The sequence below is a fragment of the Mastigoproctus giganteus genome, chromosome 10, assembly GCF_048544385.1.
Source record: "Mastigoproctus giganteus isolate SK-2022 chromosome 10, ASM4854438v1, whole genome shotgun sequence".
In the NCBI taxonomy this organism is placed as follows: Eukaryota; Metazoa; Arthropoda; class Arachnida; order Uropygi; family Thelyphonidae; genus Mastigoproctus; species Mastigoproctus giganteus.
The window spans coordinates 78,555,741-78,578,702 of NC_143584.1; the positions used below are offsets into that span (position 1 = coordinate 78,555,741).

General features: G+C 39.2%; 1 protein-coding gene across 1 annotated transcript in view; it reads left to right on the forward strand.

Annotated features, from left to right (window-relative positions):
- Cog7 (conserved oligomeric Golgi complex subunit 7) overlaps positions 1-22,962 on the forward strand; it is a 335,222-nt gene that overhangs the window by 108,722 nt on the left and 203,538 nt on the right. Inside the window, exons 10-11 of the mRNA XM_090382401.1 lie at positions 14,978-15,060; positions 16,626-16,736. Of these exons, the coding sequence (XP_090238527.1) occupies positions 14,978-15,060; positions 16,626-16,736 (194 nt within the window). The remainder of the gene's footprint in view (positions 1-14,977; positions 15,061-16,625; positions 16,737-22,962) is intronic.

Consider the following 22,962-nt stretch of genomic DNA (forward strand, 5'->3'; position numbering starts at 1 on the left):
ATGAGCTTGATATGCTAGTCAAGACATCAAAGGCAGATTCTGTTGGGATATCAGAGACATGGTGTCACACAGACATAAACAGTGCAGAACTGGAATTTGGGGAGTACAATGTACAGAAAGGATAGACAGGACAGGAAGGGAGGAGGGGTTATGCCGTTATTTAAGAAACACATAAAATCTAAGGAAGTGCATAAAATTGATGTTGGTGGACAACATCAATTTTGAGGGTTTTCATGAGAAAAAGATCAGGAATGTAGAATGTGTTTAGGATTGTCTCATATTTCTGGTAGGTAAATGAACACTCTGTGTGAGGTCATTAATAATTGAGCCTCGGCATTTTGACTTGCTGAGTCTGTGTGAAGAAAACTGTGGTGGGCTGGAGTTGTGATATTAAAAATTTCCAAGGAAAATTACTAGCAAAAAGGCCTTTTGCATTGAGAAAGCTTTCTTTCAGCATACTGAAAGAAATCTTTCACTGCTGATGAAATGTAAAGGTATAAAATAAAACTTTATTAAAAAATATTAAAAATATAAATTGTTCATCTTCTAACTAGTTCATAAAAGGTCACATTGCACCAAAACTTCTGAATTTTATATTTTGTATGGCCCAATCTGTAGTATTTTATTTGTATATATTATATATGTATTTTATTAATATTCTTAATAAGTTATGTATACTTTACCAAAATATATATTTTTAAAGTTTTATTTTAAACTTTTATATTTTTCTGATAGTGACATAAGATAGGATTCGTTTTATTGAGAGATTTGTTTTAGTAAGGGAAAATTACTTCACTATTAAGACTGTGAGGAAAGTTGGACTGGAGAAAGTAGAGTTTCAAAGAAAGGAAGACAAAGAGTTCTAAGTGATTAGTGGAGTTGGTAGAATGATGGAGGCAAGAGATTAAATTGACAGAATGGGATAGAAAGGAATAAGGCTGTAGAGGATGGAAAAAGAGGCAATTCCACATTAGTAGTCTTTGACAGGGAATATTAGAGTTGACATATGCAAAGTATCATCTTTGAAGCGAAAGGAATCATACAGTGAATAATTAGGACAACTGAGATGAACAAGTAGTAGACACAACCAAAATTGGGATTCTGTCAGAAAAAAGTAAGTGGTGCTTGGCAGACAGTAGTTGGACATTGAGATTGGAACTGAGGCCACTTATGTTTATGAAATGAATGAAGAATTTTTCACAAATAAGTTTGTTCTATTATTTTGACTATTCATGATGCATTCAGTACATATATAATATCATTGTAGGTACACCATTGTTTACCCATAAATTAAACTACATAAATAGTGTAACAGCATCGTTTTTAATTGTATCTCATATTGTGGCTACCTTCACAATGAGATACCAGGTATTGCACTACTTCGAATAAGTAACACTTCTCTAGTATAGAAGACTACTGTTATTTATTCTCAGTGGATACCACCAACCAGATGGCACCGTTTCAAAGCTGTTGGCCTATCATTGATGATGGGCAGGTAACCTGATAATGCAAACATGCCATCACAGTTACGAAGTAGTTCCACAATATGAGAGATGCAAATGGTGAACAAATGATAATGTATTTTAAAGATGAAATGCACAGAGCACAATAACATATGGATTTAAATAACTATATAATATCGGTGTAAATACACCATAGTTTACCAATAAATTAAACTACGTACAAAGTGTAAAGGCATCATTTTTAATTGCATTTCATATTGTGGCTACCTTCACAATGAGATACCAGGTATGGCACTACTTTAAATAGATAAAGCCCTGTACGTTTCATCTTTAAAATACATTATTACTTGTTCACCATTTAGCATCTCTCATATTGTGGAACCACATTGCAACTGTGATGGCATGTTTGAATTATCAGGGTACCTGCCTACCCACCAATGATAGGCCAACAGCTTTGAAATGGTGCAGTCTGGGTGGTTGTATCCACTGGAGGTAGCCACAAGCAGCTGCAAAAAAAGATAGGGAACAGGGTATGTCTGCCCGGGGCAACAGCTGATGATGTTGTAGAGCAGATATCATCTTTTAAGGGCACAAAAGGTGATGTTGTACACATTGGAACTAATGACATTAAGAGTAAGAGATCTGCAGATTTATTCAAGTACAGGTCAAATTGTTGAAAAAAAGTCGCGTTAGGGTTGAATGTGAAAGTGTCTGCAATTCTGCCCAGACACGATAGGAGGAAATATATGATGAGAGCCTTGTCTATCAATTTAGCCCTGGAGAAATTGTGCAAGGCTCAAGGGGAAGAATTTTTTTCAGTCTGGTCTGTGCTTGTTAAAGGAGAGACTGCTTCTACAGGAATGGGGGTACACTTAAATAGAAAGGGTACAAGAAGATTTGCTAATGCTATCGAGGCAGTGTCAGGTGGGTCGGAAAACTGCTAGCTTGGAGGGGATGTACTTATAAAAGGTTAACAGTGGCCGCAGGTAGAGGCAAAAGTAATTCTTGCATTGTTTCTATTAGAATGAGCAGCAGCCTGGAAAGCAACATAATGGAGATTTCCAGGATCCTTGGGTGTCATATTGGAACAAGTAAATACATGTGCTGTGTTAGGGTACCAGGAGTAGGAACAGGTGGATGTATACTTGCATGTACACAAATGCTAGGAGTATAGTTAATAAATTTGATGAGCTTGAAGTGCTAGTCAAGACATCAAAGGCAGATACTGTTGGAATATCAGAGATGTGGTTTCACACAGATATAAGCAGTGCAAAATTGGAATTTGGGGAGTACAATGTGTACTCCCCAAAAAGAAAGTATAGACAGGACAGGAAGGGAGGAGGGGGTTATTAGCATTAGTAGAGGCATACGCCATCAGCCAAAAAAAAAAAAAAACCACTTCCATTTCACCCCTCCGTTCGTTCCAGATATCTGTCCAGCTGAGCCTTAAATTTATTTAGGTTATCAACTTCCACAACAAGGGATGGAAGTCTGTTCCACCAACCAGTTACCCGCTGGGTAAAGGAAAATTTCCGCACATCTATCCTACATCTGTCTTTCCTCAATCTCAATTTATGCCCTCTCAGGTAATTCTTCTGAGCAAGAGGAAGAATCCCAACGGCATTGAACATGCTCAAACCATTCAAGGCTTTATACACCTCTATCAGATCACCTTGCCGGTGCCTAGTCTCCAGACACTGTAATTTGCAAAACATAAGCCTTTCTTCGTAAGAGCAACCCTTTGTTCCATTCACTAATCTTGTTGCTCTTCTCTGTACTCGTTCCAGCAGCTCTACGTCCTTCTTGAAATGAGGCCTCCAGACCTGTATACAGTACTCAAAGTGTGGCCTGACCATTACCTTATACAAGGGAATAATCACCTCATCTCTGCTAGAAACATTCCTGTATATCATTGGCAAGACACCAAGAGCTGTCAGTATAGTACCACAGAGTTGATACGTTGCTCTTGGGTTGCTGTTTCCCATATGTAGTACTTTACATTTATCAATGTTAAACTTCATTTGCCACCTCTCAGCCCATCTGCTCAACCTTTCCAGATCCTATTGCAGCAGTATAGTGTCAGTAATGTCCTTAACAACCCTGCCAACTGTTCTATCGTCTGCAAACTTGGACATTAAGCTTGATATACCATCATCAATATCATTTATAAATACAGAAAACAATAATGAGCCCAACACTGAACCCTGAGAGACTCCACTAATAACATTAGTCCACAATGAGCAGTGTCCATTGATTACCACTTTCTGGCTCCCCCCCCCCCCTCAACCACCCCTTTATCCATAGCAGCAATTTGCCTCCAATGCCACACTGCTCCAATTTGTGCAGTAGTCATCCATGTGCAACAGTGTCAAAAGCCTTTCTAAGATCCAAATATATAATATCAAAGTTATTCACTGCATCCATTTCTTTTGTGACAGCATCACAGTATCCAATAAAATTGGTCAGGCAAGACTTTCCCTTAAAAAAACCATGCTGTGCCCAAGCTATAACTGAAGTCATTCTAGATGATCCTGCAGTGCTTTTTTAACCAGTGCCTCCATTAATTTTCCGGGAACAGAAGTTAAACTCATAGGTCTCTAATTACTTGTGTTGGCCTTTGATCCTCATTTGTGGATAGGGGTCACATTTGCACATTTCCAGTGCATGGGTACCTCCCCTGAGCCCAAGGAAGCAGCCATAATTATTGCTAAGGGTTTGTTTACTTCCTTTATTGCCTCCCTTAATATAACTGGATAGATTCTATCCACCCCAGTGTCTTTCTTATGTTTATCTTCAAAAATTTCTCTTCCACTTTACTCTCAGTTATTACTAGATTATATAGCTTTCTGCCAGAGTTTAATACACCTCTGGCATTCCCGTCCCTTACTAATTCCTCATGTGTGAATGTAGATGCAAAATATTCATTTAGTTTATTAGACACCTGAGTAGGATCATCAACAGTTGAACCATTGATATCAAATGGACCAATCTGATTCATCTCCTTCCTTCTTAAGTAAAGAATGCTGTTTTTCTTTGCATCCTTTGCCAAAGATTTCTCGTAATCTGCCTTTGCCTGTCTAACCTCGGTTGTGACTGGGTTACAGACCAGCTTATATCTATCATAGATGTCTGTATCACCTGTTAATTTATATGTATACCATGCATTTTTCTTCACTGCCACATGTCTAATTAGTTCATCTGACATCGATTTAGGCCTAAATCTTGAACAATATTTATTAGTTGGTATGAAAAGCCTAGTAGTTTCCAAGATTTTTTTCTTTGAATGCTTCCCATTTTGAATTTATTGTTGGTAACATCATCAGTTGGACCCACCGTATAGAATTGAAATAGAAGAACTCTTTATTGCATACAAAATGCACATGCCGTACACAATACCCTTCACGGCTACAAGCCAGGGGAGGTACCCCTGGCTTGTAGCCGTGAAATACTGTCTCAGACCAACGTAATCACCTTTACGAAAGCAAAAACCCTTCCCATTACACCTGATGGTAGTCACCTCTTTGAGTAAATCCCACTTCAGCAAACTGTGATCACTGCCACCTAGTGTTTTCTTTATCTGCAGATTCTTAATCCACGAAAAACCACTATCGATATTCAGTTCAAGAGTATTACTCCCTCTAGTTGCCTCCCAAACATGCTGCTGTAGCAAATAATCATCCAATATATCCACAAGTAATGAACGAGCGAGTAACGATATCCACAAATTCCAGTCATTCTTTGGGAAATTAAAATCCTCCATTATAAGACACTGATTTACTGGTTCACTCTATTTCTCTGCACAATTGCTCATTATACTCATCAGATTCATTAAGTCTATAACACACACCTATTCCCATTTTTCCTTTCCCAGTGCTTGTGTCCAATCACAAATGAGATTAGGCAGGCAAAGGCAGATGTAGTAGTACTTTTCTACTGGATATTGATGGTTCAACAGTTGAGGATCCTGCTCAGGTGGCTAACAAACTAAAGGAGTATTTTGCATCTACATTCACACATGAGGAGTGATTCAGGAAGGGGAATGCCAGAGGTGAAGTAAATTCTTGCTGGGAGCTAGATGATTTTGTAATAACTGAGAGGAAAGTGGAGGAGAAATTGTTGAGGATAAACATAAAAAAGGCACCCGGGGTGGATGGGATCTATCCAGTTATATTAAAGGAGGCAGCAAAGGAAGTAAGACAATCCTTAGCCATGATTATGAGAGCTTCTTTGGACTCGGCTGAGGTACCCATAGACTGGAGATGTGCAATGTGCAAATGTAACCCCAATTCACAAAGGAAGATCAGAGGCTGACACAAGTAATTATAGACCTGAGAGTTTAACTTCTGTTCGTGGAAAATTAATGGAGGCACTGGTTAAAGAAGCACTGCAGGATTATCTAGACAAGACTTCAGTTATAGCTCGGACACAGCATGGTTTTCTTAAGGGTCTTTCCTAACCAGTTTGATTGGATACTATGAAGCAGTCACAAAAGAACTGGATGCAGGGAATAACTTTGATATTATATATTTGGATCTTAGAAAGGCTTTTGATACTGTTGCACATGGAAGACTTCTGCACAATTTGGAGCAGTGTGGCATTGGAGTCAAATTGCTGCTATGGATAAAGGGATGGTTGAGGGGGAGAAGACAGAGAGTGGTAATCAATGGAAACTGCTCATTGTGGACTAATGTTATTAGTGGTGTCCCACAGGGTTCGGTGTTGGGACTCCACTTACAAAGAGAGGCTTAAGTTCTGCAAATATAAGTAAATATAAGTAATGCACCTCTCAAAGTTTTTTGCATTTTGTACTCTGATCCATGCCCAAGGCAGGATTCGAACCCGGGACCTTTTGGTTGCCAGGCAGGCACTTTACCCACTCAGCTAGCCCGGTCAGCTCTATATTTATTATTGATACAAATGAAAGTATATCAGGCTTAATGTCCAAGTTTGCAGACGATACGAAGGTTGGCAGGGTTGTTAAGGACACTACTGATGCTATGCTGCTGCAGCAGTTTCTGGAAAGGTTGAGCAGATGGGCTGAGAGGTGGCAAATGAAGTTTAACATTGAGAAATGTAAAGTACTACATATGGAAAACAGCAACCCCAGAGCAACATATCAACTCTGTGGTACTACACTAGAGAACGAAAAGGACCTGGGGGTAATTGTGCAGGCAGATATGAAGTTCTCTGAGCAGTGCAGATGGGCGGCAAGATTAGCTCATGGTGTCTTGTCAGTGATATACAGGAATTTTTCTAGCAGGGATAAGGAGGTGATTATTCCCTTGTATAAGGCAATGGTCAGGCCACACCTTGAGTACTGTATACAGGTCTGAAGGCTTAATTTCAAGAAGGATGTAGAGCTGCTGGAACGAGTACAGAGAAGGGCAACAAGATTAGTGAATGGAACAAAGGTTTGCTCTTACAAAGAAAGGCTTAAGTTTTGCAAATTACAGTGTCTGGAGACTAGGCACCTGCGTGGTGATCTCATAGAGGTGTATAAAGCCTTGAATGGTTTGAGTATGCTCAATGCCGATGGGATTCTTCCTCTTGCTCACAATAATCACCTGAGAGGGCATAAATTCAAATTGAGGAAAGACAGATGTGCAGAAATTTGCCTTTAGCCAGCAGGTAGTTGTTTGGTGGAACAGACTTCCATCCCTTGTTGTGGAAGTTGATAGCCTAAATAAATTTAAGGCTCAGCTGGACAGGTATTTCGAATGAACGGAGGGGTAAAATGGGAGTGGATTTTTTTTTTTTTTTGGCTAATGCTGCGTAAGCTTGCTTTCTTGCATAATATGCCTCTAGTAATGCTAATGTCACACCAAAGAGACTCAACATTGCATTGTCCACCAACATCAGTTGGATGCACTTCCTTAGATTTTATTCCTTAGTGTTTCTTAACTAACAGCATAACTCCTCCTCCCTTCCTGTCCTGTCTATCATTTCTGTACACATTGTACTCCCAAAATTCCAATTAAGCACTGCTTATGTCTGTGTGACATCACGTCTTTCATATTCCAGCAATATCTGCCTTTGATGTCTTGACTAGCAGTTCAAGCTCATCAAATTTATTAACTATACTCCTAGCATTGGTGTACACACAAGTATACATGAATCTGTTTCTACTCTTAGTTACCCTAATACGGCCCATGTATTTACTTGTTCTACTATGACTCCCAGCAGTCCTGGAAATACCGCATTGCTTTGCTTTCCAGGCTGCTGCTCAGTTGCATTTCAATAGAAGAAGTGCAAGAATCTGCTTCGTTAGCATCAGCAAATATTCTTGCACCCTTTCTATTTAAGTGTATCCCATCCCTGTAGAAGTAGTCTCTTCTGTTAACAAGTACAGACCACACTGAGAAAAATTCTATCCCTTGAGCCTTGCACAATCTCTCCAGGGCCGAATTTATCAACAAGACTCTCCTCATATACTCCTTTCTATCGTGTTTGGGCAGAATTGCAGACACTTTCAAATTCAACCCTAAATAACTGCTTTTTTTCAACATTGACCTGTACTTATTAAGTAATCCTTCCGGTCTCCTACTCCTAATATCATTAGTGCCAACCTGTACAACAATATCACCCTTTGTGCCCTTAAAGGATGATATCTGCTCTACAATGTCATCAACCTTTGCCTCTGGCAGACGTACCTTAGACACCTATTCTCTTTGCACAATATGTTTCCCATTTCCCTGACAATAGAGTCACCGACAACAACTAGTTCCTTTGGGACCAGCGCATTCTGCCTTGGGGGTTGCCGGTGTGCTGTGCGATGTTCAAGTGCAAGCTCTGACATTGATGTAGCCAGCTGAGAGCTTGATGGGCCCTCAATTTAAATCCTTTTAGGGCATCCACCCTCTCCTTCATGCTCTCATATAAGCCCATAACAACGTTGATTTGGCAACTGATTTCCTCACACTCCTTACATCACATGAACACAACAACATTCCCCTTGGCAATATCATGTCCCATCCCTTATTGCTCCACAAACATCAAACAAGCAGTACATTTCGAAAGCCTGTGATTCAGAGGACAACCCCCCCCCTCAGTTCTCCCTGAGCCACAGCACTCCCATTACTTTGAGCCTTTTGTTTTGCTGCTCTGGTCTGGGTCATGATTTCTATTCAACTTCAGATTAAATTCCAATACAAAATATCACCCTAAATTTATATCCAAATGCAGTTATAACACTATATATGTGTATTTCAGCATCAAATATTATCTCCAAGTTATGTTATATGACTTTCTTATCTCCTGTCAAGTTATATGTATTAATTTATAATGTTACATTTGTAAAAACTAGGTTGTTATATGTATTTAGTTAAAATAGTACAATTTAATTGACAATGAAATTTGATAAGATTAGTAAATTTTACTGATTAATTTATACTACTATACTCGGCATCTAGTTTTCCCTTAAACCTTATGCTATTTAGTTCGTGGTACACGTATCGTATAACAAAGATGGCAAGTTACGAACGGTAAAGCTTCGGACACGAGGTGTTAATTACTTTCAAAATCGCACTATCTGAATTCAAAATAAACCACGGAGCTTGACCAAGTTTATAAGCTACTTATAGAAAATAATTTAATCTAACTATTATGTCAATAAACCGGCCAAATATAATTAAAAACTTAGTGTTCGTGGAAGCTGCAAAACTTGTCCAACAGTGGATTATATACCCTTACCAATACTAAGTAATAACCTACAAAATCTCTGTCTAAGTTCAAATTAAACTAAATTATTGTTAATAGGAATATAAAAGCAACTCTAGAAAATAAATTAATATGCCAATTTAAGGCAATAAAAAAGCAAAAATTTTAAAAACTTCTCTACTAGCTGGAGCCGTAAAAACTTCTCTTGTACTCTCAGGTAGCTGATAAACTGAACAAGTATTTTGCACCTATATTCATACGAGGGAGAAGAAATGCCAGAAGTTTATCAAATTTTAACAGGAAGCTAAGTGATTTTGTAATAACTGAGAGCAAAGTGGAGGAGAAATCGTTGAAGTTAAACATAAGGAAGGCACCTGAGGCATTAGCATTAGCATTAGTAGAGGCATATGATGCAAGAAAGCAAGCTTATTCAGCATCAGCCAAAAAAAAAAAAAAAAAACCCTCTCCCATTTCACCCCTCCGTTCGTTCGAAATACCTGTCCAGTTGAGCTTTAAATTTGTTTAGGCTATCAACTTCAACAACAAGTGATGGAAGTCGGTTCCACCAACCAACCACCCGCTGGCCAAAGGCAAATTTCCGCACATCTATCCGACATCCGTCCTTCCTCAATTTGAATTTATGCCCTCTGAGGTGATTATTCTGAGAAAGATGAAGAATCCCATTGGCATTGAGCATGCTCAAACCATTCAAAGCCTTATACACCTCTATCAGATCACCTCGCCGGTGCCTAGTCTCCAGACTCTGTAATTTGCAAAACTTAAGCCTTTCTTCGTAAGAGCAACCCTTTGTTCCATTCACTAATCTTGTTGCCCTTCTCTGTACCCGTTCCAGCAGCTCTACATCCTTCTTGAAATGAGGCCTCCAGACCTGTATACAGTACTCAAGATGTGGCCTAACCATTGCCTTATACAAGGGAATAATCACCTCCTTATCCCTGCAGGGAGGCGGATGGTATCTATCCAGTTTTATTAAAGGAGGCAGCAAAGGAAGTAAGCCAATCCTCAGCCATAATTATGGTAGCTTCCTTGGACTTAGGGGAGGTCCCCCATGGACTAAAGGTGTGCAAATTTATCCCCAATTCAAAAAGGAGATTCAAAAGGTGACGTGACACAAGTAACTATTGTGCATGGAAGATTGCTCTACAAATTGGAGTGGTCTGGCATTAAGAACAAGTTGCTACAATGGATAAAGGGATGGTTGAGTGGGAGACGACAGAGAGTGGTAATCAATGGACACTGCTCTTTGTGAACTAATGTTATTAGTGGAGTTGCCCAGGGTTCAGTGCTAGGCCCATTGTTGTTTTGTGTTTTCATCAATAATATTGAAGAAGGTATGTCAATCTTAATGTCCAAGTTTGCAGATAATACAAAGGTTGGCAGGGTTGTTAACGACAGTAAAGAGAGAATGCTACTGCAACAGGATCTAGATAAGTTGGGGAGATTGGCAGAGAAGTTGCAACTGGAGTTTAACATTGACAAATGCAAACTACTGCATATGGGTAGCAGTAACCCAAGAGAAACATACCAACTGTGTGTTACTACACTCATGGAGGTGGAGAATGTAAAAGACCTTGGGGTAATTGTGCAGTGAGATATGAAGTTCACCGAGCAGTCCAGATGGGCTGCCAGGACAGACCATGGAGTCTTGTCAATGATCTTTAGGAATTTTGCTAGCAGGGATATGGAGGTGATTATCCCATTGCATAAGGCAATGGTCAGGCCACCCCTTGAGTGCTGTGTACAGGTCTGGAGGCTTTATTTTAGGAAGGATGTAGAGTTTCTAGAATGAGTACAAAGAAGGGCAAAAGATTGGTGAGGGGAACAAAGGGGTGCTCTTACCAAGAAAGGCTTAAGTTCTGCAAATTGCAGAACCTGGAGATTAGGTACCTGCTAGGTGATCTGTTTTGAGGTGTATAAGGCCTTGAATGGGTTGAGCAAGCTGAATGCTTGCTTCGATTCTTCCTTTTGCTCAGATTATAAACCTGAGGGAGCATAGATTCAAATTGAGGAAAGACAGTTGTAGAATAGATGTGCAGAAATTTGCATTTAGCCAGCAGGTCGTTGATTGCTGAAATAGACTTCCATCTCTTGGTGTGGAAGTTGATAGTTTGAATGAATTTAAGACTGAGCTAGACAGGCTGGAGTAATGGATGCGTGAAATTTGAGGGGTTTTTTTGGCTCATGCTGCATAAGCTTGCTTACTTGCATCATATGCCTCAGCTAATGCTAATGCTTCTGCTTATAGGATAAACATCACAAGAAACAAAAGAATAAGTTAGTTGATGTGGAGAGATTTTTTTAGTTTCAAATAAAATAATCAGTCCTAAAACAGTATGAAAGCATAAGACAGGAAGCCTAGAGGCAGTCTAACATACAGTTAGTGATGACTGGTTTTACAGTCTATACACCTCTTAAAAATCGATGTGTATATTTGAAAAAAAAAAATGGTGAGAAGATGAACATAATAAAAGCACCCGGGGTAGTAGTAGTAGTAGTAGTGGCATGTGATGCAAGAAAGCAAGTGTATGAGCTTATGCAGCATCAGCCAAAAAAAAAAAATCACACCATTCCCTCCAAATGCCTGTCCAATTCCTCCTTAAATTTATTTAACCTGTCAACTTCCACAACGACAGATGGAAGTTTGTTCCTGCAATTAACCACCTGCTGGCTAAAGGCAAATTTCCGCACATCTATTGTACATCTGTTTTTTCGTAATTTGAATTTATGCCCCCTTAGGTTCATAATCTAAACAAGTGGAAGGATCCCATCAGAATTCAGCGTGCTCAACCGATTCAAGGCCTTATATATCTCAATCAGATCACAGCGCAGGTGCCTAGTCTCTAGCCACTGCAATTTGCAGAACTTAAGCCTCTCTTGGTAAGATGATCCCTTCATTTCCCTCACCAATCTTGTTGCCCTTCTCTGTACACGCTCAAGTAAATCTACATCCTTCCTAAAATGAGGCCTCCAGACCTGTATGCAGTACTCAAGCCGTGGCCTAACCATTGCCTTATACAGAGGGACAATCACCTCCTTCTCCCTGCTAGCAAAATCCCTATATATCATTGAAAAAACCCCATGACCTGCCCTGGCAGCCTGTCTGCATTGCTCAGAAAACTTCATATCTGACTGCACAATTATTCCCAGGTCTTTTTCATTTTCTACCGCCTTAAGTGTAGTACCACACAGTTGATATGTTTCTCTGGGGTTACTTCTACCCATATGCAGTACTTTGCATTTGTCAAGGTTAAACTTCAGTTGCCACTTCTTAGCCCATTTGCCCAAATTATCTAGATCCTGTTGCAGTAGCACACTGCCATTACTGTCATTAACAACCCTGCCAACCTTTGTATCATCTGCAAACTTCGACAATAAGCCTGATATACCTTCATCAATATCATTGATAAATATACAAAACAACAGTGGACCTAACACCGAATCCTGTGGGACTCCACTAATGACATTAGTCCATGAAGAGCAGCACCCATTGATTACCACCCTCTGTCTTCTCCCACTTAACCATCCTTTTATCCATTGTAGCAACTTACCCTTAATACCATTCTGCTCCAATTTGTACAATAGTCTTCCATGCGCAACAGTGTCAAAAGCTTTCCTGAAATCCAAATATATGATATCAAAATTATTTTTTGCATCCAGTTCCTTTGTAACTACATCATAATATCCTATCAAATTTGTCAGACAAGACTTTCCCTTAACAAACCCATGCTGTGTCTGAATTATTGCTGTAGTCTTGTCTAGATGATCCTGCAATGCATCTTTAGCCAGTGACTCCATTATTTTACCCGGAACAGAAGTTAAACTAACTGGTCTGTAATTACTCGTGTCACCCTTCGATTCCCCTTTGTGAATTGGGGATACATATGCACATCTCCAGTCCGTGGGGACCTCCAATGAATCCAAGGATGCTCTCATAATTATGGCTAAGGGTTTGCTTAGTTGCTTTGCCCCCTCCTTTAATATAACTGGATAGATCCCATCCACACCAGGTGCTTTTCTTATGTTTAACTTCAACAATTTCTCCTCCACTTTGCTTTCAGTTATTAGAAAATCATTAAGTATCCTGCTACAATTTGATAACCTTGTGCCATTTTTACAGCTTAATAATTCCTCATGTGTGAATGTAGATGCAAAATACTCATTCAGTTTGTTTGCTATCTAAGCAGGATCATCAACAGTCGAACCATCGATGTCAAGTGGACCAATCAGATTCATCCCCTTTCTTTTAGAGTTTATATAAGTAAAGAAATCCTTGCTGTTTTTCTTAGCATCTTTTGCCAAGAATTTCTCGTAATCTGCCTTCGCCTGCCTAACCTCCTTTGTGACCTGATTACAGACTAGCTTATATCTGCCATAGGCTTCTGAGTCACTTGATAATTTATATGCATCCCATGCATTTTTGTTCTCTGTTACGAGTCTCATTATTTCATTAGATAACCATTTAGGCCTAAACCTTGAACAATATTTCTTAATAGGTATGAAACTTTTAGTAGCATCCACGATTAATTCCTTGAATGGTTCCCACTTAGAATTTACTGTTGGTAACATTGTCAGTTGATTCCACTGTACAGAATTTAAAAACTGTCGGAGACCACTGTACTCACCTTTACGGAAGAAAAAACCCTTTCCTTTACCCCTGATGGTAATTAAATCTTTAAGTAAATCCCACATCAGTACACTGTGATCACTGCCACCTAGTGGTTCCTTTATCTGCAACTTCTTAATGCATGAATGATCACTGCTGATAATCAGATCAAGAGTATTACTTTCTCTGGTTGCCTCTCAAAGATGCTGCTGCAGAAAACAATCATCCAATAAATCCACAAAAGTCTGACTAGTGTGTGAGTGACCAACCCACAAGTTCCAGTCAATATCTGGGAAGTTAAAATCCCCCATTATAAGACATTCCGATTTACTAGCCCACTCTATTTCTCTGTACAATTGTTCATTGTACTCATTCGAGTCATTAGGCCTATAACACACGCCTTCCGGGGTTCGAGCCCGTCACCACCAAATACGGAGGATGCGGAAAGGTCAAGGAATGACCACTGCATTTCCCGGAGCAATATGGCCTTAGTTGCTAATGCTCCTAAAAACCAAATAACAAACAAACAAACACACGCCTACTCTTATTTTTGCTTTCGCAGTGCTTATGTCACACCAAACTGACTCAACAGTGCACTGTTCATCTATATCAACTGGATGCACTTCTTTTGATTTTATGTTTTTCTTAATTAACAGCATAACACCTCCTCCCTTTCTATCCTGTCTATCCTTTCTGTACACATTGTACTCCCCAAATTCCAGTTCAGCATTTCTTATATCTGTGTGACACCACGTCTCTGCTGTCCCAACAATATCCACCTTTGATATCTTGACCAACACTTCAAATTCATCAAATATATTTACTATACTTCTAGCATTGGTATACATGCAAGCATACATGCTCCTACTCCTATTCCTAGTTACCCTAACACATCCCATATACCCACCTATTTCCGGATGACTGCCATCCATCCCTGAAACCCCCAACACCCCACGCTCCAGTTCGCTACTTATTCTAATAGAAGTTGTGCAAGAATCACCTTCACCTCTGCCTACGGCTACTGTTAAACTTAAAATAAATAGATATAATTATATCTATCTATTTATTATATATATATATATAATAAATAGATAGATATAATTTTGCCCATGCCAGGGATTAACATAAATTAACATGTTTTTATAAGCCATACATAATATAACTCTTTATTGAAAAGACAAAAAAAAAAGGTGATGTGATATATATATATATATATATATTTATTTACTTTTAGATGTGGCCCAAGTATATATGAAAATCTTTAGAGATATCAAAAGATTACCCCAGCTTAAAAAGTACTATCATAAGTGTCAGAAGGTAAGTTTCAATTACTAACTTGATTTGTTTAATTTTTTAACTTTCAATTCATGAAGAACATTATGAAAGTAGGTTTTATCAGTACCAGTACACAAAATTAAATTTTTTTAAGAATTGAAATAACACTGTTAATGTTATGAAGCAGATATTTAACATGTTTGTTGCATTTATGCACATATGCATAAAACAGTACTAGGAGCATGTGTTGCCTGATAATTTATCATAAATAATTTTTTACATTCTCTTATTGCTGATGCTTTAAAAAAAAGTTCCTAAAATATGCGACAAATTCCTCACTTCATAATAACATCCTGTTTCCCTTCAACACTTACCAAAATAATGGAGAAATTCATATGACTGCTAACTCTTTCTTAAAATGTTCCAATTTGATTAACAGTCATCATGAGATTGATTTGTCATTGTTCATCCACTCCACTCATATGAGTCTTGCTTATTTTATTCATTTTTGAATAAATTCCATAGAAAAGTTTGGCAAAAATTGAAGTAGTTGCTCCTGATGTTTTTGTGGCATCCAATTGCTTTTGGCATGAGATACAAGCAAGCTTTGATCTTATTGTTATTTAAATTGGTTCTGGGTAACAAGTCCCTCCTCTTCACACACTCATTGTTTGTGATAGTTGATGTCTTGTAACTTTTCAACTAATGCTTCTTCTAATGGAGATCCTTCCGAGCTCTGTTCCTTTACCCATTCTTTCCCTCTTATATATTAATGATCTTAATAATCTTCTTTCATTGGCTGGAATCCTATATGGTGATTTTCAGGTGATAGTACACCACATCACACTTTACAATTTGTCAAACTCTGCTCTGCACAAACAACTTTGTCATCTCAAACATCCACTACCAGTTCCTTAAGTATTGTTCTCCCAGTAATTCTCTAGAGGGAAGAGAAAATTTAGATAACTTCAATCTGTACGAAATCCAGTCCTGGCTTATTTCTTGCCAGAAAGAATCTGCTGCTGCGTTATTCTCTTCAACAGAAATCTTTCAGTGTTATTGCTTTCTGGAAATGAATACTTGATTAATTATTTTGCCCTTTGCCCAATTGGCCTGTTGACACTAGTACCCCAGCTCTTCTTATAGGCCATTTAGTTTTAAAGATCAGATGATGCTAGTGGTAGGTTCTTGTTATCTTAGGGTTTTTGAGCCTACTTAGGCTCAGAAGTCCTAACCAATACCACAAATGAATAGCTTTAAGCTTTCTTGGGGTGTGCGTGTATGTGTGCGTGTGTGTGTGTGTGTATGTGATCTTCTCTATCACATAAAGGAGTGGACTGTCGGAGGACATTACCTTAGAGATATTAATTCACTCTTTATAATAATAAGTGAGTTTCAGTATTCAAAATAAGTACTTAATATATATCACTACATGTAGTGTAGCACATTAGTATTAATTGAAATTATCTGATTATTATTTAATCATATCTAAAAATTATTAAAAAATGTTTCACACAGAATACTGTAGAAAAATATTAGGTATATTTGACTAAGGCAACTTGCTTGTTTTATCAAAGAAATTTCTTTCTTTCTTTGCATATTACTAGGCCCATTTGCTTCAACAGTGGCATCAGATAGTGGAATCAGATCCAGAAGATACTCTCACAGATTGGCTTAATAATTTCTACGATATTTTGCTTTCAACCTGGCATTCTCAGGTGTGATTTTCTAAATGTTTGGAATTGAATTTAAATCTAATATAAATACCTGACTGATTTTTGAAATTTTGTTGACTTGATGCTGTACATTGTTGTTTTTCACCCATCACACTCTGAATAAACATGATACAATCTTTTATTCCCAAACGTTTGCACACAAAGTTTGCATAACTTGTTTGTGAATAATTGGTAAGAGGTCTTCAAGAGTTACAGTGAATCTGCAGATTGAGCAATTTACGTTCACCAGATTTTAAGGAAGCAAAGAAAGAAAAAAAAATCTTTATAATTAGAATTGCCTCATTTTATTATTTCTTAGTGACCTGTAAAGTTGTATTTGTAGAAATGGAATACATTTGAACAAAGGTGGTGTATGGGCCTTTGCTAATATAATTGAAAGGCCATATGGAGGCAGCAAAGGAAGTAAGCAAATTCTTAGCCATAATTATGAGAGCAACTTTGGATTCAGGGAGGTTCCCACAGACTGTAGATGTGCAAATGTATTCCCATTTCACAAAGGGGGCACCGACCGGCTAGCCAGTTGGGTAAAGTGCCTGCCTGGCAACCCAAAGGTCACGGGTTTGAATCCCGCCTCGGGCTTGGATCACAGTAAAATGCAAAAATTTGGGAGGTGCATTATGGCCACAGAAGCTGATGTACCAACAACTAACAAAAAAAAAACAAAGGGTGACACAAGTAATTACGAACCTGTTAGTTTAGCTTCTGTTTCAGGGAAAATAATGGAGTCACTGGTTAAAGAAGCATTTCAGGATCATCTAAACAAGACAGCAGTAATAATTCAAACACAGCATGAGTTTGTCTGACAAATTTGATTGGATACTACAATGTGGTCACACAGGAACTGATGCAAAAAATAATTTTGTTATATATACTTGGATTTCAAGAAAGCCTTTGACACTGTTGGACATGAAGACTGCTGTACAATTTGGAGCAGTATGGCATTAAGGGCAAGTTGCTGCTATGGATAAAGGGATGGTTAAATGGGAGAAGACAGAGTGGTAATCAATGGACACTGCTCTCCGTGAAATAATGTTATTATTGGAGGCTCCCCCAGCGTTTGGTTCTGGTCTACTGTTGTTTTCTATATTTATATATAGATAAAGCTACATCAGACTTAATGTCCGTTTACAGATGATATGAAGGTTGGCAGAGTTGTTAATGACAGTATGCTACTGCAACAGGATCAAGAAAAGTTGAGAAGATGAGCCGAGAGATGGCAACTGAAGTTTAACATTCACACATGCAAAATACTGCATATGGGAAGCAGTAACCCCAGAGTGATATACCAACTTCTTCAAGAGAAGAATGTTGCATATTGTAATTGGCTTGTTTCTAATTCTTCAGTTTCATCTTCTGTCTACACCAAAGCTTGCAACAATTGTAAAGCAGTTATTAATCAGTCCAAACTAGAGTTTGAACAGGCTAAGAGTAGAAAACTTGTTTCTTGCCCTCATGGCAGCCGAGCATTCTGGTCTCTTGCCATAGCTATTGGCCGCAACTTTTGCCCACCTGTGCTCCCACCTCTGTCCAAACCAGATGGTTCTGTTGTCACTTCAGCCAAGGATAAAGCTGACCTGCTAGCATCCCATTTTTCTTCCAACTCATGTATTAATGATCTTGGTAAAACACCTCTGACCATTCCCAACATGCTCCATTCAGTGCCTCATGTGGTCTTCCATCAAAAGGATGTCAGAAGGATTTTGATGAATCTTGATGCTAAGAAAGCTCCAGGTCCCAATGGTATTTCTCCACTTTTTCTCAAAACCTGTGCTCCTGAACTTACTCCTATTCTTTACCGCCTTTTTTCACTTTCTTATTCCAAAGGTGTTTTTCCTTCTGCTTGGAAATTTGCTCATATCCAGCCAGTTCCTAAAAAGGGTGAAAAATCTCTCCCATCTAATTATCATCCCATTGTAATTACTTCTACTCTTTCTACAATAATGGAGAAATCAATTAACTGCCAACTCTTAAACTGCCTAGAAACCTTCCGTCTGATCATCAACGATCGCAGTATGGATTCCATCAGTATCGATCCACTGGTGATATTCTGGCTTATGTTACCCATTTATGGACTAATTCAATGGAAAGGTTCTGTGAAATACAAGTAGTTGCTCTTGACACCTCAAAGGCTTTCGATCGTGTTTGGCATAAAGTCTTCTAAACAAGCTTCCATCGTATGGTTTGGCAACTGTTTTAAGTAATTGGTTATCCAGTTTTCTCTCTGATCACTCATGAGGTTGATGGTAGATGGCTCTCTATCTTCTAACTGCTCCACTAATGCCAGTGTCCCTCAAGGTTCAGTTCTTTCCCCCACCCTTTTCCTCTTGTATATTAATGACCTTCTTCCATTGACAGGAAATCCTATCCATAGTTTTGCCGATGATAGCACATTGCATTCCACTTTCCATTTTGAGAAACCTTGCCCTGCTCAATCAGCTTCAACTTCTCAAAAATCTGCTACCAATTCCTTAAATGCCGATCTTCAGGTAATTCTCCAGTGGGGCAAAGACAACCTAGTTGATTTCAACCCTTCTAAAACTCAGTCTTGTCTTATATCTTGCAAAAAGGATTCTTCTGCTCCTATGCTTATCTTTAGTGACATTCCAATTTCTAGGCAAAATGATATATCTCTTTTGGGGATTACCTTGACTTCTAATCTCTCTTGGCACAAGCACATTAGAAATATTGCTTCCTCTGCATCTAAAAAACTTGGTTTTCTCTTTCGCTCTCGGCGTTACTTTTCTTCCTAAACACCTGCTCACTCTGTATAAATCGCAAATCTGCCCTGCCATGGAATATTTTTCCCACATCAGAGACGGTGCCCCCAAAATCTCTCTCAGGCTTCTTGATTCCATTCAGAAGAGGGCAGTTAGGTTAATTAATTATTCATCTCTAACAGAGTCTCTCCACTCGCTGTCTCATAGACGTACTGTTTCTCCTGCATGCCTCTTCTACAGATACGTCCATGGGCACTGTTCTTCTGAATTGGCTTCTATAATTCTCTCTCTCTCTCTTTAAAAACAGTTCGAACACGTGCCGCCACCAGCCAACATCCATTTGCTGTCCAACTTCAAACTCACAGAACCAACTTTTCATCTTCTTCGTTTATTCATTCAACTGCCGTTTTCTGGAACAGCTACCTTCATATGTATTTCCTAAAAATTACAGTCTACAGAAATTCAAGTCTAATGTCAACAAATATCTTCTTTCGTCTTCTCAACCTCAAACCCAAGCACAGCACTAAGTACTATAGGTTCTAATACCTCTCGTGTTTGGGGTTTACATTAAAAAAAAAAAAAAAAAAAAACCTATGTGGCTGCACTTGGTAGTGGAGAATGAAAAAGACCTGGGGGTAATTTTGCAGTCAGATACGAAGTTTTGAGAGCAGAGCAGCTCATGAGGTATTGTCAATGATATACAAGAACTTTGCTAGCAGGGATAAAGAGGTGATTGACCTCTAGACCTGTATGCAGTACACAGGCCCTGCCAAATATGGAGGATGTGGAAAGGTCAGGGAATGACTACCGCATATCCCCGGAGCAATATGGCCTTAGTTGTTAATGCTCCTAAAAACCAAATAACAACAACCCTCTAGTTGCCTCCCGAACATGCTGATGTAGAAAACAATCATCCAATAAATCCACAAAAGCCTTGCTAGTGTGTGAGGCTTTTGTGGATTTATTGGATGATTGTTTTCTACATCAGCGTGTTCGAGAGGCAGCTAGAGGGAATAATACTCTTTAGCATTAGCATTAGCATTAGTAGAGGCATTTGATGCAAGAAAGCAAGCTTATGCAGCATCAGCCAAAAAAAAAAAAAAAAAAAAAAAAAAAAAAAGTAACATAAATAAATAAAAATAACCACTTCCACTTCACCCCTCTGTTCGTTCGAAATACCTGTCCAGCTGAGCCTTAAACTTATTTAAGCTATCAACTTCCACGACAGGGGATGGAAGTCTGTTCCACCCACCAACCACCCGCTGGCTAAAGGCAAATTTCCGCACATCTATCCTACATCTGTCTTTCCTCAATTTGAATTTATGCCCTCTCAGGTGATTTTTCTGAGCTAGAGGAAGAATCCCATCAGCATTGAGCATGCTCAAACCATTCAAGGCTTTGTACACCTCTATCAGATCACCCCGCTGGTGCCTAGTTTCCAGACACTGTAATTTGCAAAACTTAAGCCTTTCTTCGTAAGAGAACCCCTTTGTCCCATTCACCAATCTAGTTGCCCTTCTCTGTACTCGTTCCAGCAGCTCTACATCCTTCCTGAAATGAGGCCTCCAGGCCTGTATACAGTACTCTAGGTGTGGCCTGACCATTGCCTTATACAAGGGAATAATCACCTCCTTATCCCTGCTAGAAAAATTCCTATATATCATTGACAATACACCATGAGCTACTCTCGCAGCTCGTCTGCACTGCTCAGAGAACTTCATATCTGCCTGCACCACCACCCCCAGGTCCCTTTCATTCTCTACCACTGTCAGTGTAGTACCACAGAGTTGATACGTTGCTCTGGGGTTGCTGTTTCCCATATGTAGTACTTTACATTTGTCAATGTTAAACTTCATTTGCCACCTCGAAGCCCATCTGCTCAACCTTTCCAAATCCTGTTGCAGCAGCATAGTGTCAGTAGTGTCCTTGACAACCCTGCCAACCTTCGTATCGTCTGCAAACTTGGACATTAAGCCTGATATACCATCATCAATATCATTTATAAATACAGAAAACAATAAAGGCCCCAATACTGAACCCTGAGGGACTCCACTAATAACATTAGTCCACGATGAGCAGTGTCCATTGATTACCACTCTCTGTCTTCTCCCCCTCAACCACCCCTTTATCCATAGCAGCAACTTGCCTCCAATGCCACACTGCTCCAATTTGTGCAGCAGTCTTCCATGTGCAACAGTATCAAAAGCCTTTCTAAGATCCAAGTATATAATATCAAAGTTATTCCCTGCATCCAGTTCTTGTGTGACTGCATCATAGTATCCAATCAAATTGGTCAGGCAAGACTTCCCCTTAACAAAACCATGCTGTGTCCTAGCTATAACTGAAGTCTTGTCTAGATGATCCTGCAGTGCTTCTTTCACCAGTGCCTCCATTAATTTTCCGGGAACAGAAGTTAAACTCACAGGTCTATAATTACTTGTGTCAGCCTTTGATCCCCCTTTGTGAATTGGGGTCACATTTGCACATCTCCAGTCAATGGGTACCTCCCCTGAGTCCAAGGAAGCTCTCATAATTATGGCTAAGGGTTTGCTTACCTCCTTTGCTGCCTCCTTTAATATAACTGGATAGATCCCATCCACCCCAGGTGCCTTTCTTGTGTTCATCTTCAACAATTTCTCCTCCACTTTGCTCTCAGTTATTACAAGATTCTCTAGCTTACTGCTAGAGTTGAATACACCTCTGGCATTCCCCTCGCTGAATAACTCCTCGTGTGTGAATGTCGATGCAAAATATTCATTTAGTTTGTTAGCTACCCGAGCAGGGTCATCAACAGTTGACCCATCGATCTCAAGTGGACCAATCTGATTCATCCCCTTCCTTCTAGAGTTTACATAAGTAAAGAACTCTTTGCTGTTTTTCTTCGCATCCCTTGCCAAGGATCTCTCGTAATCTGCCTTCGCCTGCCTAACCTCCTTTGTAACTTGGTTACAGATCAACTTGTATCTATCATAGGCATCCGTGTCACGTGTTAATTTGTATGTATCCCATGCATTTTTCTTCTCTGCCATATGCCTCATTAGTTCATCTGACAACCATTTAGGCCTAAACCTTGAACAATATTTCTTAGTTGGTATGTAAAGCCTAGTAGCTTCCACGATAAGTTCTTTGAATGCTTCCCATTTTGAATTTGCTGTTGGCAATATCATCAGTTGATCCCACTGTATAGAATTTAAATACTGTCTCAGTCCATTGTAGTCGCCTTTACGAAAGCAATACCCCTTCCCTTTACCCCTAATGGTAGTTACCTCTTTGAGTAACTCCCACTTCAGCACACTGTGATCACTGCCACCAAGTGGTTCATTTATCTGCAGATTCTTAATGCATGAAGAATCACTACTGATAATCAAATCAAGAGTATTACTCCCTCTAGTTGCCTCCCGAACATGCTGATGTAGAAAACAATCATCCAATAAATCCACAAAAGCCTTGCTACTGTGTGAGTGACCAGCCCCCAAATTCCAGTCAATATC